This window comes from Equus caballus, chromosome 5, assembly GCF_041296265.1.
Source record: "Equus caballus isolate H_3958 breed thoroughbred chromosome 5, TB-T2T, whole genome shotgun sequence".
In the NCBI taxonomy this organism is placed as follows: domain Eukaryota; kingdom Metazoa; phylum Chordata; class Mammalia; order Perissodactyla; family Equidae; genus Equus; species Equus caballus.
The window spans coordinates 38,781,670-38,796,876 of NC_091688.1; the positions used below are offsets into that span (position 1 = coordinate 38,781,670).

Below are 15,207 nucleotides of genomic sequence, written 5' to 3' on the forward strand. Positions count from 1 at the left end.
AAATTCTTAGTGAATTAGTATTGTTTTCATGATAATATGGTTGTTTGCATAAGTTCAATAAGAATCTTTTTTCCTTACGTCAGGATGCAATTGAAAAACACTAGTTGTATAACCAAAGCATTGACTGGAATATCATATTTGAGAAAAATATATATAGACTCAGATATGACCAGACAACTTTTAAGAATGAAGGTTAAATTTATGGAGTAAAGCCATTTGGTAAATATTGGCCTAACACCTTGCTTACAGGGTTCCCAGCAGCCTTACCAGGTAAGTAAAGAATGTCACTTTTCTGGCAAGTGCAAGGAACCTCAAACTATTGTGGGGAACCTCAAAAAAGAGAGGAAATCACCCAAATCTATAGGTATTACAGACAGAATCTGACAACAAGTCCTTGGTATGGGTTTCCTGACCTCAAGAGGCCTTTAAATTTCAATTTAAAGGTACCAGGAATCTGCAGAGTTGGGGTCAATTTAACAATTTAACAATTTAAATTAACTTTAACAATTCCTTGTTAAAAGTTCCAGCAAAGCAGATTTAAAATAGCCTATATAAATTACTATTCTTACTGTACTTATGTAGACAATTGGGATAAGTTTTTTAAAACTAGACTTATTTTACAAACAGTGAGTCTTAATTTGGCTATCTTTGATAAAAATGAGTGTGATTTTAGAGAGAAAAATTACTTTTCAATAAAAACTTTGTGGATGTTAGATTTTGATTCTGTTAATTGTCTCTGAGGTTTTTGTTTTCCATCTGTAAAACTGACTGGATCCTGAATTCTTCTAGTCTCCTGAAATATCTGTCTACAAATCTCCAAACTAACATTTTCAATTTTTCCCATCATTTTCATTTGGAATCATTGAGAACTGAACCTACCCTTTTTCCTGAAGTCCTGCAAACTGAAGCTGAACATCTTGATATAAACTTAAAAAATGTTCACGTCTGTTGCTATATTAGCCACTCAGAAATATACCTGAGTGCCTGGTGACACCATCAGAGACCTTTCAAACTGCAAAAGATGCTTTGACACTGACTTCTAGAAATCTTCTTGATTGGCTGGCCCCTGGGCTCAGGAGCTGGTTTATAACTTGCTCGAACCATTAACCTTGTTTTTTCTTTTTGTTTATCTGGAAATACTTCTTATTAAATACCTGATTACTTACTTACACAATGTTGGCCTAACTTGGGGGCCCACCTGCATCACCGCCTTAGTAAGAGACTGGTTCAAAGAGATGAATCAACCTATGCCCCTTATCAACAGTTTTATTACAGGGAAACTGATATCCAGAGCATATCAAGAAGCTGAAGCTTCCCAGACCCCAACTCTGCAGATTCCTGGTACCAGAATCTACCACCCACCATGGAAGCAGACGATCAAAGACTCCCACCTGTGGCTTCCCTTATCTCACCACCCTCCTCCCTGAAAGAAGCCTCACAAGGCCAAATATAGGCTGGTGGGAAAGTGCCAACCAGCAAGGCCACAGTCTCCCCCTCCCTACAAGCAGCCACATTCCTTGCAATCTTTAAAACCCCTTGCCTCCCATCTTCCAGGGAGATGAGAGGAATTTGGGGGCTGATTCTCTTCTCCCAGCTGATATCAAATAAAATAAAAACCCTTTCCTTGACATAAGCCTGGCAGTCCAGTTTTTATTTGACTCTTCTTGTGTGATGGGTAAAGAACCTGTGTTTATGTCCAGTAACAATATCATCCTCAAGGCAGCAAAAATTGTTTCTTGTGAGGTGAAAAATGTCTTATTTTTATGTATAAAACATAGGTATGTATACAGTACATAAACATATATACAGTATATCTGTGGTCTTAATGTTTCATGGAGGAGGGAGTTGGCTACATAAAATTGTCAAAAAAGGCCCCTTCAGGGAGTGATAGTGAAAAAAATGTTGAGAAACACTGGTCCAGACTTTCTCACAGTCCCTCAAAAATATTTATTAAATTCCTACGTTCAAGAAAGAATTGTTAGAGGCAAGGGGCATATAATGGTGGATAAGATAAACATGGGCTGTTAGTGTTAGTCAGGGAGAAGACACAAAAACAGTAAGAAAATAGAGGAAATAATTACAGATTAAAATAAGTGCTGTGAAAAAGGCACAAAGGGGCCTGAAAGAGAAAATAGTCAAATGAGACCTCTTTGACCACAAGGCCATGGGAGGTATCTCTGAGAAGGACTTTGGCTTTGAAAACAGGGCTTCTTCAGTGTAAGCTGTTTTTGCCTTTTTCTAGTGCAAGTGACTCCCTTAAGCTTTGATTGCTGAGACCTACACCTCAAAGATGGCAGTCTTGAATAAATACATTGCCAGCCACCAGACAAAGAGCCACACCACCTGCCATCCCTTGAGCCCAGCCTCCTAGAGTCCTTTGTTTTAGAGATCTTCGTTGATTTCTGGCAGCTGGCCATTTGGGTGGCTTGATTTTTCTCTTCCCTTGCTTTAAATTTTCAGTCTTAAGTTTTAAATTCACCACCCTAGGCCCCCACTCTCAACCTCCATAAAAGCAGAGTGCCAGGCTTGTGACCTCACTATGCAGCCCCATGTGTGCTGTGTCCTTCTCAAGACCTATGAGTAAGCAAACCTTTTTTTTTCAACATTTTATTGTGGTTAATTAGGAAGGCATCTTGTAGTCATAGTAAGAACCACAGCATTACTCATCCATAGGCTGTGACCAGCACCAGACAAGATCCTATTTGTATGGTTATTCTTTTATCTCTTAATTTACACGTATCTGGGAGACTTAGTGGCAGCCCCTTTTGCTAATCTGTGCTTTTCTATTATTTTCCTCTTCAGCAGCTTCACGTCAGCTTATGTAAATATAAAAAAAGCTTTTGCGTCTGCTTTGACACTTTGTATGACTAACACCATAAATCATAGTAAGACACCACCCTCACCAGGTGTGTCTATATTAGGAGCCTCAGTGGAACCAAAGGTTTTGTGAATTGGTAATAAAGGGGTTTTCCATTTGAAAAATGAAGAAAATATTGTTTGAATACTAGCAAATCTACAGTTTGGCATTTTCCGAGAACCCAGGCACAACTTTGGCGATTTCTCCTGAGAGACTTGAACTGTTGGAAGATGACCACCAATATCTAAAAGTGCACAGTTGCCAGTGTTGAAATACAAACAGAATTTAGGAAGCTAGCCATGTTAATATTTTTAGAACCCAAGGCAAGACATGATTCTTTACTTCCCCTTTTATAATTATTGCAGAATTCATCTGAGTGCAACTCTCCTGTCCTCCTGTGTGGATGGAAGATATGCTGGATTTTCATGAGACAGACTTTCCTTGCCCTCAGTGAGGACAAGGTCACCATGCATCTGTGGCTGCTGCTGCTCATCCTGGGTGAGTAGATGATTGGACTGGGACAGGGGCCTCAGTTTCTAATGTCAGCCAGGGGAACAACCAAGGCGCTTGTCTCCACTTCCACTTAGAGTTCAGAGACAGCTAGTAGGAGAATGAAAATGAGCAGAGCTGGGTTCCCAGTGTTGGGGAACATAATCCATAACCAATGTGTAAGTCAAAATTAGGGTGAGTTTATTATGAACCAGATCTGAGGGGCATATAGCCTGGGAGAGTCGTTTCATGAAGGAATGGAGCACTCCAAAGAAGCGGGAGTTGACACAGTAGTTATATGCTATCAAATAGTATGTATCATGTATGATTGGAATATCCCTTTTACAATAATCACGAGATTGGTTTGCTGGCACAGCCATTCACACAGCAGGTAGCAGGTCTGTGGTCTTGAGCTGGGTGGTCATAAGGTGAACGCAGCAGGCCAAGAATTAATTCCTAGTGTAGGGAGAGATGTTTATCCTTAAGGAAATGCCAATGTGGGGAAAGTTACATCTTTATCTTAAAGGGCATTGGTCTTGTCTTTTGGGCATAGTAAATACTTAAAGCAGATATACAATGCATATTCAACGGCCACATCAGGCCTTTTTGGAAAAATAAGATCAGACCGAATTAGTTTTACACCAAATTGCTTCCTCATATACTCCAATATATCCTATTGTTTGCTATTTATTTATCACCAGGAAAACCAAAGGCTCTGATTAAAACTAGCAGAGCAAGTCGAGAATGTCACCCATTTAATTTTCATCTCATAGGAAGCTTGGATTTTTCTTTCTGCCAAATCACAGCTCTAAGACCCTCAGATAAAAAAATTACTTCCAAAACTTAGGCGAGTGAGGGAAGACCTACTGAGAAACATGACATCCTTCCTGAGATTTTAAGCCAATATTGAATCAGAGATTGAAAAAGTAGGAGGAAGAAGGTCCAAGAAATGAGGAGGAGGATAAACCATTTCTCCAAGCCCTTTTCTGCCTCTGCATTGCTACTTTTTAGCTAGAGAAGAGAAGGAGGGAATGAAGTATGCAACAGCAAAGAGATGAGACTGAGTTGTGAATACAATCAATCAAGTTTATAAAATAAATTATAGACTACTTTTTGTTTGTTTATTTGGGGGCTATAGGTGGTATAGAATTGATGTAACCAGCAAAAGGGTTCTTCTATTATCTGCAAAGGCAAGCCAACAGTCAAGAGGCAAGGTGGTAGGAGAGAAAGGGTCTTTTCATTACAGCTTGTTAGCAAGTAGGAAGATGGCAGACTAGTGTTCTAAAGAACCATCTTAAAACTACAAAATTTTGAAACAGTTATATAGGGCAAGTGGGCTGAAGGGGGGTGGTCATGCAATGTTGACCATTTGGTGCTGTAGTCTTGGAGACTCCAGATCATCCCTTCCTCTTGTCACTGGTGATGGATACCAGCAGAAGGATTTTTCCTGAAGGTCATTACATCCCTGGGAAAACTTAAAGAACAAAGTTATTGGCTTATTGGAATAGGGAGGTCTACGTATAAGCCAAGATTATTAAAATAGCAAAGCATGCATATTTCTCACAAGCAGGAGTGTACTTATCCAGGCTACGTGCAAACTAAAGCATTGCTGACAAGGAAAAAGGGGGGGATGTTTTGTGGATCAGGGTCATTTATAGTCCTAACATTGTTCCCTGCTATAAGATGGCTTTCCCTCATGCTAACTTATGTTAACCATTGGCTGTATTTATCTTAGCTATTTAAGCAGCACTAACAATTTCTCCCCTGTCAGTTGTATCCCTCCACCCCAGGGCATAAGCATATGCTGGTGTAGATAATAGGGCCGTCGTGTCCAGTCTGCTACTTCCTGCTGAAGGTGGGTGGCATGTGGGCACCATGGCATGGGATAGATTTACTCTCTTTTAAAAATGAGCCAGGGGTGTCTAAGGGGGAACCGTTGCACTATTGACTTGGAAGCTTTGGTGGTTAAGGTGGATATACATTTTATTCCACTTTTAATGGCTAAATATCTTACTAAACCTACTAATATTACTGTTAGGCCACTTTTTATGATACCCACAAGAATGTATTGAATTCCTGCTGGTATCCAGGAGAAAAGGTTAGTAAACCAGTCACCTGTTCCTGACAGGAAAGGGGTTTTATGATTTTAGGTCATTTGTATCCAGGTGGCTTGTTCTCTTATTTTATTAACACTGGCTTCTACTTGGGAAGAAGTATTGATACAAGCACGGCCGGTGGTGTTAGCGACCATGCACACACCGCCTTGTTCTGCAAGGATGTCATCCAGAGCTGTTCTGTTATCCAAGATGACTTTGGTTAAAGAGTCAAGAGGGGTTTGTAAATTAGCAAGAGCTAAAGCTGTTTCACTAGCTGTCATTTCAAGAGTACGAGATGTTGGTGGGCTGCAACTCCCCACCAATGTAACAGAAGGTACCCAAAGAAATAAGCATCCCCATCAGGAATTCCACAAGGAAAATCTCTGCTGAATTTAGTGAGCAGTTTTAGGGAGTTTGCCCTATGTTTAGTTTCTTCATTAGAGCATAAATTAAAAGGTATTATTAGGGTGCCCTATAGATGTTGTCCTGAGTCTGCTCTACTCCATAGACAGTTGTGTGCCCAGGTGATTCCATTATGACTGCATATGAATATATATCCTTTAGGGGTACAATACATATGGTCAATGTCTGTGCTGATGGCCAGTGCAGGATTTTTCACCCAATTGTGACCTGGAAAATTTGAGTCTGTAGGTTCTCTAGGAGTGATTTTTATTGCAGACAAGGATGGTTTGGTGTTTATAATAAGTTGTGTATCTATGCCAGATTTAATCACAAGCCTTTTTGAAACTTCATAAAGAAATAAAATCCAGCATCCAGGGAGGTGACATTGTTAATATGGATTGAAAAATCCACATTATTTCTCTTATTGGTATCTGCAACTTGTGACCCCAGGGAAATGGTGTCCATTAAAATGGAAGAACTGTTCATAGCCCATTTCAATTTTTCTAAACTAGATAACAGGGCCCATTGGGGAAGTAGAAGGTAAGGCACAATGTAGGATAACATTGTTGCCAGGTGTTACACTGAGCACCATTTTTATTTGAATTATCTGGGGAGGCTTAGTGTCTGATATTTGAGTTCATGAGTGAGAGCTCTTGTTTGAAAATAACATCAACGAATTTCTTAATTTTTGCTGTCTAAATCCATATGTGGGAATTTCAATTGGGGAAGTTGTACATGTGGGCAACGTATTGATTTCTGGAGAAGACATATTTGTGCAGTTTTCTCTTTAAGGGTACAGTGAAGCAGGTAATATTTCCCTGTATTTCAGCTGAGAACTGGGCTATTCTAACCCAATATATAACTCTTCTGATTATAGGCCTTTTGGTCTAACCTGGAGGAACCTGGGAAAAATTACATATGGGGCAGACCAACAGATCCCGATTTTCAAAAACAGAAGAGGGCTTGGGATGGCAAACCCAGCATTTAGTGACATTAGTAGAAGTTGCAATAACCTGAGTGATACGGACCAAAGCACTGCTTTTCCAGGTTACAGTAATAGTCAGAAGAGAAAACAAATATAAAAGGCTAAGTTTTTTTCTTGAATACATATTTTAATTCTTTAAGGGGGTTGACTTGCTAAGTATGCCTTTTATTACAAGGTGTACTTTCCTGTGAGGTTGGACCTGCCTTTATCTCAGAGTGATGTAACCACACTTTTATTCTAGTGAGCCTGACAGATGAGTGTGCGGTCAGCAGTATGTCAAAAGGGCCCGCCCATCTGGCAGCTAGTTGATTTTCAGGTCCTTGTTCCATCCAAGTCTTCAGCAGTACTCGGTCACCAGGATGGAAAGGATGGAGGTGTACATCAGATGGGCAAGCTGACCTGTTAGAGGCAAACTCTTGAATAGAAGTTAGTATAGCACTTAATGATTTGACATAAACTGAGTGTGACATCCGCTAGAGTCTCAGGTGATTCGCCTGAGAAAGAAGGCTGCATAAAATTTCAAAAGGGCTCAGTTTAAGCCTACTTCAGGGAGCCACCCTAATCCACAGCAAGAAAATAGGCAACACTTTGTCCCAGGTGAGATGAGTGGGGCTTTTTTTCCTTTTTTTTTTTTTTTTTTTTGAGAAAGATTAGCCCTGAGCTAACATCTGCTGCCAATCCTCCTCTTTTTACCGAGGAAGTCTGGCCCTGAGCTAACATCCATGCCCATCTTCCTCTACTTTATATATGGGACGCCTACCACAGCATGGCTTGCCAAGTGTTGCCATGTCCGCACCCGGGATCCGAACAGGCGAACCCTGGGCCGACGAAGCAGAACGTGCAAACTTAACCACTGCACCACCGGGTCCGCCCCAATGAGATGAGTTTCTTGACAGTTTTTAACAATATTTCTTTTTAGGGTATGATTCATCTTTTCCGTTTTTCCAGTGGATTGGGGTCTCCAAGCTGAATGCTGTGTCCATTTAATATTTAACGCCTTGGAAACCTGCTGAGTGAATTGAGAAACAAAAGCAAGTCCATTGTCACTCTGTAAGATATTAGGCAGGCCAAATCCAGGAATGATCTCCTTTAATAGAACCCTGACAACTTTCAGTGGCCCTCTCCAATTGGATGGGGAGAAAGCCTCTACCCACCCAGAAAAGGTATCCACCAATACCAGTAAATATGGGTAATTTCCAGCAGCATAGGGCATTTAGGTGAAGTCTATCTGCCAGTCTTCCTTTGGCCGTTCCCCCACGTGTTAGACTCCTAATTGTTGAGGCCCTGGAGCACTTTTGGGATTATTTTTTGCACAAATCATACAACTAGTAGTTACTTGTTGCACAGTCTTTTTAAAATTAGGTCCCAAATATATTTTTTAACCCAATGTATTGTCTCTTCCATAATGGGTGTTCTCATACATCCATTTTAGGAGTGGGCAGAGGAGAGCTTCAGGTGCAAGAATTAGTTCTTGGTTATAATCTTCCAGCCTGCCTGTGGGTCTGAGGTAAAATCCCAGTCTCTTGCACACTCTAAGTCCCTGTCTGAGTAAGCTGGCTGATATTCAGACAAGTTTATTTGAGGAAGCAAAGGGCCAATTATGGCAGAGCCTTTTACCACTTTCTTGGCTGCTTGGTCAGCCAGGTGGCTTCCTTTAGCGACAGGGGCTTTGTCCTTTTGGTGACCAAGTGTATTATGGCCACTTGCAAGGGCTCATTAATTGTCTCTAATAACTGTCATGTTTCTATAGCATGTTTCATTTCTTTTGTATCAGCAGCTAAGAGTCCCCTTTCTTTCCCTATCACCCTGTGGGCATGGACCACTGAAAATGCATACCAGGAATCTGTATGAATGTCCACCTTTCTTCTCTGAGATACGTGTAAGTTTCGGGTTTGGGCTGTGATTTCTGCCTTCTGAGCTGAGGTTCCTAGAGGTAGGGCTTTGGCTTCTAAAGTCTCATGTAAGGTCACAACTGCATATCTGGTGCTTCTCTGACCTTGATCCGTGAAGCTGCTGCCGTCTGTAAACAGTTCCAGTTCAGGGTCCTCAGATGGTTGATCTTTTAGGTTTGGTGGTCTGGAATAAACCATTTCTATAACTTGTAAACAGTTTATGGTCTGTTGTTTGTGAAGTTTCATTGGGGAGCAAGGTGGCCGGATTCAGGATTGAAGAGACTTGCAACCTGACATTTCGGATATCTATCAGAATGGCATTCAGCTTGGAGACTTCAATCCACTGGAAAAACGAATCACACCCTAAAAAAAGAACATTGCTAAAATCTGTCAAGAAACTCATCTCACCTGGGACAAAACATTGCTTATTGCCCTGCTGTGGATTAGGGTATCTCCCTGAAGTAGGCTTAAATTGAGCCCTTTTGAACTTTTATATGGCCATCCTTTCAGGTTTCTTCTTTCCCAGGCGAATCACCTGAGACTCTAAAGGATGTCACACTTGGCATTCTAACGTCTGTCCAAACGACTGATGTTGGACTTTGCCAGAAACCCCAGTTATCGGAGTTGACCTGGTTGATTTTTTGGTCAGTTTTGTATTTAAAACAGCGTAGGTGGCGCCAGTGTCTACTAGAAAATCAATCAGTTTGTCCACCACTGACAATTTTACCTGAGGCTCCTGTGGGGAGAAATATGAATAGGTTATTTTAGGTTCAAAGGAGCCCCAGGACCCCTTCAATCTTTGTCAGAACAAAGATCCTTTTCCACCATCAAGGGGGCTTTTTCCTTAGTTTTCTCACCTAGGGGGAGGTTTTGTTTCTCTTAGGAAGATCCTTCCTGCTTACAATAAGAACATTGATTTTTCCTGAGGGGGTGCTTACCTGGTGTCCCAGTCTCTTCTTCCAGTAGTTTATATTCTTGCCACTTAAGGCAGAGGCCAGGAGGGTGGCAATTGTCTGGCACGCCCTCTTGTTTAATTCGGTGTTCTCAGCTATTCTAGACCATAAAAGCAATATGTATAAGCTGAGAATGGTCCATTGCTAAAACCCCATCCATTTTTGCAGTTTTCTCTTAATGTCTTGGGCGCTTTGCCCTAAGAAAGTCATGTTGACCATCCTGAGGTTTCCAGGGGCCTCAGGATCAGAGCTGGTGTAATGCCCGTAGGCCTGGTAAACTCTTTCCAGAAATTCAGAGGGGTCCTCATCAGGTTTCTGTTGCAGTCCCTGAATCTTATTTAGATTCTTTTGTTTGGGAACCCCTTTTTTGAGGCCCACCAGAATACACCATTTAAAATGTTCCATTTGGGCTCAGCCCCCCGCTTCTTTGGGGTTCCAATCTGGTTCTACTAATGGGACAGCCACATTAGATTCAAAGGTGTTATTGAGGTCTTCCACATGGAATCTAGTGGCTTCTCTAGCTTTATGTAATGCCAATCTCCTTTCAACACCAATTAACAGCATATTTATCAGAATATGAATGTCTGCCCTTGACGGATAATAAATGGCAAAAATGGAAGAGAACAAGTCAGTCATTTGCTTGGGGTCCTCTTGGCAGGGTGGGTTGTTATTTTTTCAGTTGAACAGATGAGAGGTGGAGAAGGGGTTATTCATCCATATGAAACCAGCAGATTGTCCGTCAGCATTAACTCCTATTGGCTATTGCCTTAAGGAAAATTGCCTAGCTCTGGGGGTAGCACCTGGCCAATTGTGTTCCCTGTCTAGTCCTGGGGGGTAAAACCCAGCCAGCTAGCCTGTGTCCTTTTCAGTATTTCCCTTGTAAGATGTTGAGGCCTCAGCTCCCATGGCTAAAGGAGCCTCTTGGGGCTGAGGAGCAGGAGGAGCAGTGGCAGCTGTTTGTGCTTGTGCTGCAGGGGGAGGGTTGAGGGTTTGAATGATTGTCATATCTTTCTCTTCCTCCTGAGTTCCTTGTCAAACCAGTCCTCTTTCTCCTTTTGTTCTTTGTACCATAAGGAAATCTTTGCCCTCTCTTTCCTTATCCTGATATAATAGCATAAAGGGCTGGACATATGGGATCTCATCATCTTTACCAGCTCACTTGCAAAACAACTCTAGCTGTAAGATGGTTAACAATTCAGTGAGCCATTAACTGGCCATTTCTCACCTGAACCTAGGGAATATTGTGTCCAGGCAGTGTCGCAGTAAAAAATCATCTTTTTCTTAGTCCTTGGCTCATAGCTATAATCAGACCAATTATTCAAAATTTGCCCCAAGAACTGATGGCGAACTTCCCATTGTTATTACACAAAGTTGACTTGTTCTACGCATACACACAGACACAGAAACACAAATGAGCACTAGATAAACCAGACACTAATGAAATAGTTCCCAGATTTCAGATAAAGTCCTACAACTATTCCCACTCTGAAAGCACACCCAGATGGCCCTACCATAAAAGGCAAGATCCCAGATGGAAGGGAAGGGAATTCTTGGGTATTCCCAAGGCAATTTACCCTGTTCCTGGTTGAGCCTGTGGACTCCCCAGATGTAGCTGTTTCTCGCTTTACCACAGTTAGCCTAAGGAGGCAGCTGGTGTCAGCACAGGAAAGCAGGAAAGGCAAATCCCTGACGGAAGGGGCCTCAGCAGCTGCTAGGGACTTACTGTCAGGCTGCCTGTCTGAGGTCAACTACCTGTGAGCAGGAATTATAGTCCCATCGTGGTCATAAAATTTGTAACTGCCAAAAGGGATGTTCTACTCTCCACAAAGACAAGCCAACAGTCAAGAGGCAAGGTAGTAGGAGAGAAAGGGTCTTTTAATTACAGCTTTCCAGCAAGGGGGAAAATGGCAGACTAGTGTCATAAAGAACCATCTTAAAACTACAACATTTTGAAGCAGTTATATAGGGCAAGTGGGCTGAAGTGAGGTGGTCATGCAATGTTGACCATCTGACATTATAGTCCTTGAGACTTCAGATCATCCCTTTCTCTTGTCATGAGTGATAGATACCAGCAGGGCCTTTTTCCTGAAAGTTGTTACATCCCTGGGAAAACTTAAAGAACAAAGTTATTGGCTTATTGGAATACGGATGTCTACATATAGGCCAAGACTATAAAAATAGCAGAGCATGCATATTTCTCACAAGCAGGAGTGTACTTTTCTAGGCTACATGCAAACTAAAGCATTGCTGACAAGGAAAAAGGGGAGAGGGTCTTTGGATCAGGGTCATTTATAGTCCTAATATTGTTCCCCTCTATAACATGGCTTCCCTTATGCTAACCTATGTTAACCATTGGCTGTATTTATCTTAGTCATTTAGGTGGCACTAACATTGGGACAAAGAAATGAAGAAAAACTAAAGATGTGGTTGTGGCTAGATTGTTGGAAAATTTCTCAGAGAGTATCTAACTGATAATGCTTGAAAAATATTGCTCTATGCTAATCTTTAAATCTTGTCCCCTCACAGCTCCTGGAAGAGAACAATCAGGTCAGTTTTCCTTTCTCTACATTCCTCCTGGTCTCTGGGCATTGGACCTCTTGGCCAGCACAGCCTGCCTCCATAAATGAAGGATACAGGGCTGTGCCAACGTTGGTGGTTTTGCTACTCTGAGGTCAGGCCTGCTGCTATGGTGGCTGAGCAGACCCTCCCCTGATTTCTCCAGTTCTTTCCCTATTATCAGGATGCTTCAGTGTAGAGAGGAAGGAAGCATTTGCAGAGGGAAGAGCAGAAGCAGGAGGCTCATGTTGGGAGAGCCTCAGATCTGATCTCCTCTATTCCCTAAGACCCTTCCCTCTGTATGTCCAAACTAGTGCCACTAACAAAGGACATAGAAATAGCTCCCATCCACAGAGGAAATGCTACAGTCAAATCTTTATATATCTCCAAAAGGAGCTCATGTCACTCTCGTGCTTCTGCTTCTGGTCCCATTAGTCAGTTGCAATTCTATACAGAAGTCTGATTTGTATATATGATTTCTCAAGCGGCCCATGCCTGTTCATTCAAATTCTTTCTATCCTTCAATTATTGACTGTGTCCAACTTAGATGGAGAATAGAAAAAAGTTGCCTTCCCCATAGAATCTCAAATTAAGCAAGGTTTAAAAGTAATGAAAATTAAAAAAGAAAAAACCTTATTCAAAATACTAACAAAGTTGGAAGTGGTTTTTCAAAGTCTAGAAGCTCCCTCTGAGGTATATCCATCTCAGGCTCACCTTTAGCTTGACAAGATTGCATAGGAGAGGATCATTTCAGAATCAGCCCACCTTCAGAGGCCCTCACAGTGTTTTCCCAACTACAAGGTGCATCTCCTGAACTTTTCTGAGCCCACACCAGGGACCTGAGAGCTATCCCCTATGACACCCACCTACTCACATCCAGGTCAAGAAAAGAATGAGGAAGAACAGATTCTGTCCCAGGCATTTCCCCAGGTTGTTTCTGTTCCATTTCTAATCCAGGTCCTAATAGGAATTAGCACAAGAAAACTCCCAGCTGCAGACCAGGGCCTCCCCTGTTCTCTATTCACCTCCCATTCACCTTCATGTGCCTTCATCTCTCTATTTCCTCTTCAGGTTTAGCTCCAAAAGCTTTTATTCACCTAACTCCTCCATGGTCTGTGAACTTCAATGGAGAGAAAGTGACTCTCACATGCAGGGATTCCAATTCTCCAACCAGGGGAGACATATCCTGGTATTATAATGACAATTTGTTGAAAGAAGAATCTGGAGAAATTCAAATTATGAAGACTGGATACTACAAATGCAAGACCAAAGGATCTTCCCTCAGTGACCCTGTGCATGTGAGATTTTCATCTGGTAAGGAAAGAAAGGAAGAGTTTTTGAAGTAAAGCCACTGGGCAGCATATCTGAGGGCTGGGTTAATGCAGAGCCCTTCAGGCATGAGGCTATTGGAAGTGCTGTCCCCAGGAAATAACAAGATAGAACAGCAGCACGATGCTTCATAGTCCTTCTTCTCCATCCAGAGAAGCGTCAGTTACCCAGAAGTCACCAGACAAAGAGGGACTGAGGACTGAAGAAAGGCATGGCATAAAATTCCTCTTCTAAAAATGTGTATGAGAATTTCTTAAGGACCTATCCTGGGGTTAGTTCACTATCCTAGAACAAGGGAGAGTCGAGGATAGGGGCTATGTGGAAATGTTGATGGAGGACATTTGCAACTGTGTACAGGACTGTAGCTCTTTCAAAGTGAGCAAAAATTACAGCTTGAAGAATGAAGCAGCAAGGATAAATTGATTGTGTTCCTCCGTTCTTTGCAGACTGGCTGATTCTCCAGGCTTCCCACCCTGTTTTTGAAGGAGATTATGTATATCTGAGATGCCGGGGGAGGAAAGAAGAGGATATTAGTGAAAAGATTTACTACAAAGACGGAGAAGAACTTGGTGGCAATTATAATTCAGACTCCATCACAATAAATTCAGACTCCCTGGACAACAGCAAATATCATTGTACTGCTTCTAGAAGGGGTTTCTGGGGCTCACGGAAAGAAACTTCAAAACCTATACAGATCCAAGTTCAAGGTAATGGCTACACTCCTGTGGGTAGAAGGGCTTGGCAGGGAACCAGTGGGTGTGGATTGAGGGAAGGTTCTCATCAGTGGGGATTTCATGAAAAGCCTCTTTGGAGCCAGCCACGGGAGGGAGATGAGAAGTGGTTCGATCTGCATGAGTCTCTATCTCCTGATGGCTGCTGCTGAGAACACATATGCATCTCTCCAGGCATGCTGAGCCTCACTACCTTGGGAATTGTATTTGTTCTTCTCTCTAGAGTTGTTTCCACCTCCTGTGCTGACAGCAAGCCCCTCCCAGCCCATAGAGGGGAGCCCAATGACCCTGAAATGTGAGACCTGGCTCCCTCCGGAGAAGTCATACATTCAGCTTCAATTCTGTTTCTTCAGAGAAGATCAGGCCCTGGGGTCAGGCTGGAGCAGCTCCTCAGGGCTCCAGATCCCTGCCATATGGAGTGAAGACTCAAGGTCTTACTGGTGCCAGGCAGAGACAGTGACTCACAGTACCATGAAAAGAAGCTTGAAATCCCAGATACGTGTACAGAGTGAGTGTCTATGGGGCTGCTCATTCGGAATCAGAGCTGAGGAGAGAAGAACAGAACATGACATCTCCTCCCTGGGATAACGAACATAACAGTGAGGAGACTCCAGCTATCCTAGTATCCTTCTTTTGTGGTTCAACATTGGCTTAATATCCCTAGACCATTCTTTTCCATCTAAGTCAGGTGATAGTAGTTATGGATCAGTTACTGGGTGCCCAGTGCTGTAGGGACTACAGAGACCACAAGATCTGTCTCTCATGTGTAAACAGATAACTAAAAGCACAGATGACCACATGCTGTCTTTAGAGGTCCCTACGGTGAGTGCATGTTTTGATGTAAACTTGTTCCAAAACAATAAGAAAAGAGGAACATAAACACAAACCAGAATAGCCAAAGAAGAATGTGGGAAGAG

The 15,207-nt window shown here is 42.2% G+C and overlaps 1 protein-coding gene across 2 annotated transcripts in view; it reads left to right on the top strand.

The window, feature by feature from the left end:
- Positions 1–3,041: 3,041 nt before the first annotated feature.
- The window catches only part of LOC100630470 (Fc receptor-like protein 3), a 29,578-nt gene continuing 17,412 nt past the window's right edge, over positions 3,042–15,207 (top strand). Inside the window, exons 1-5 of one of the 2 annotated variants that reach the window (XM_005609991.4) lie at positions 3,042–3,355; positions 12,201–12,221; positions 13,302–13,544; positions 14,006–14,266; positions 14,514–14,798. In XM_005609991.4, the coding sequence (XP_005610048.2) occupies positions 3,283–3,355; positions 12,201–12,221; positions 13,302–13,544; positions 14,006–14,266; positions 14,514–14,798 (883 nt within the window). In that variant the 5' untranslated portion in view covers positions 3,042–3,282. The remainder of the gene's footprint in view (positions 3,356–12,200; positions 12,222–13,301; positions 13,545–14,005; positions 14,267–14,513; positions 14,799–15,207) is intronic. The other variant, XM_023640945.2, reaches the window with a different exon arrangement.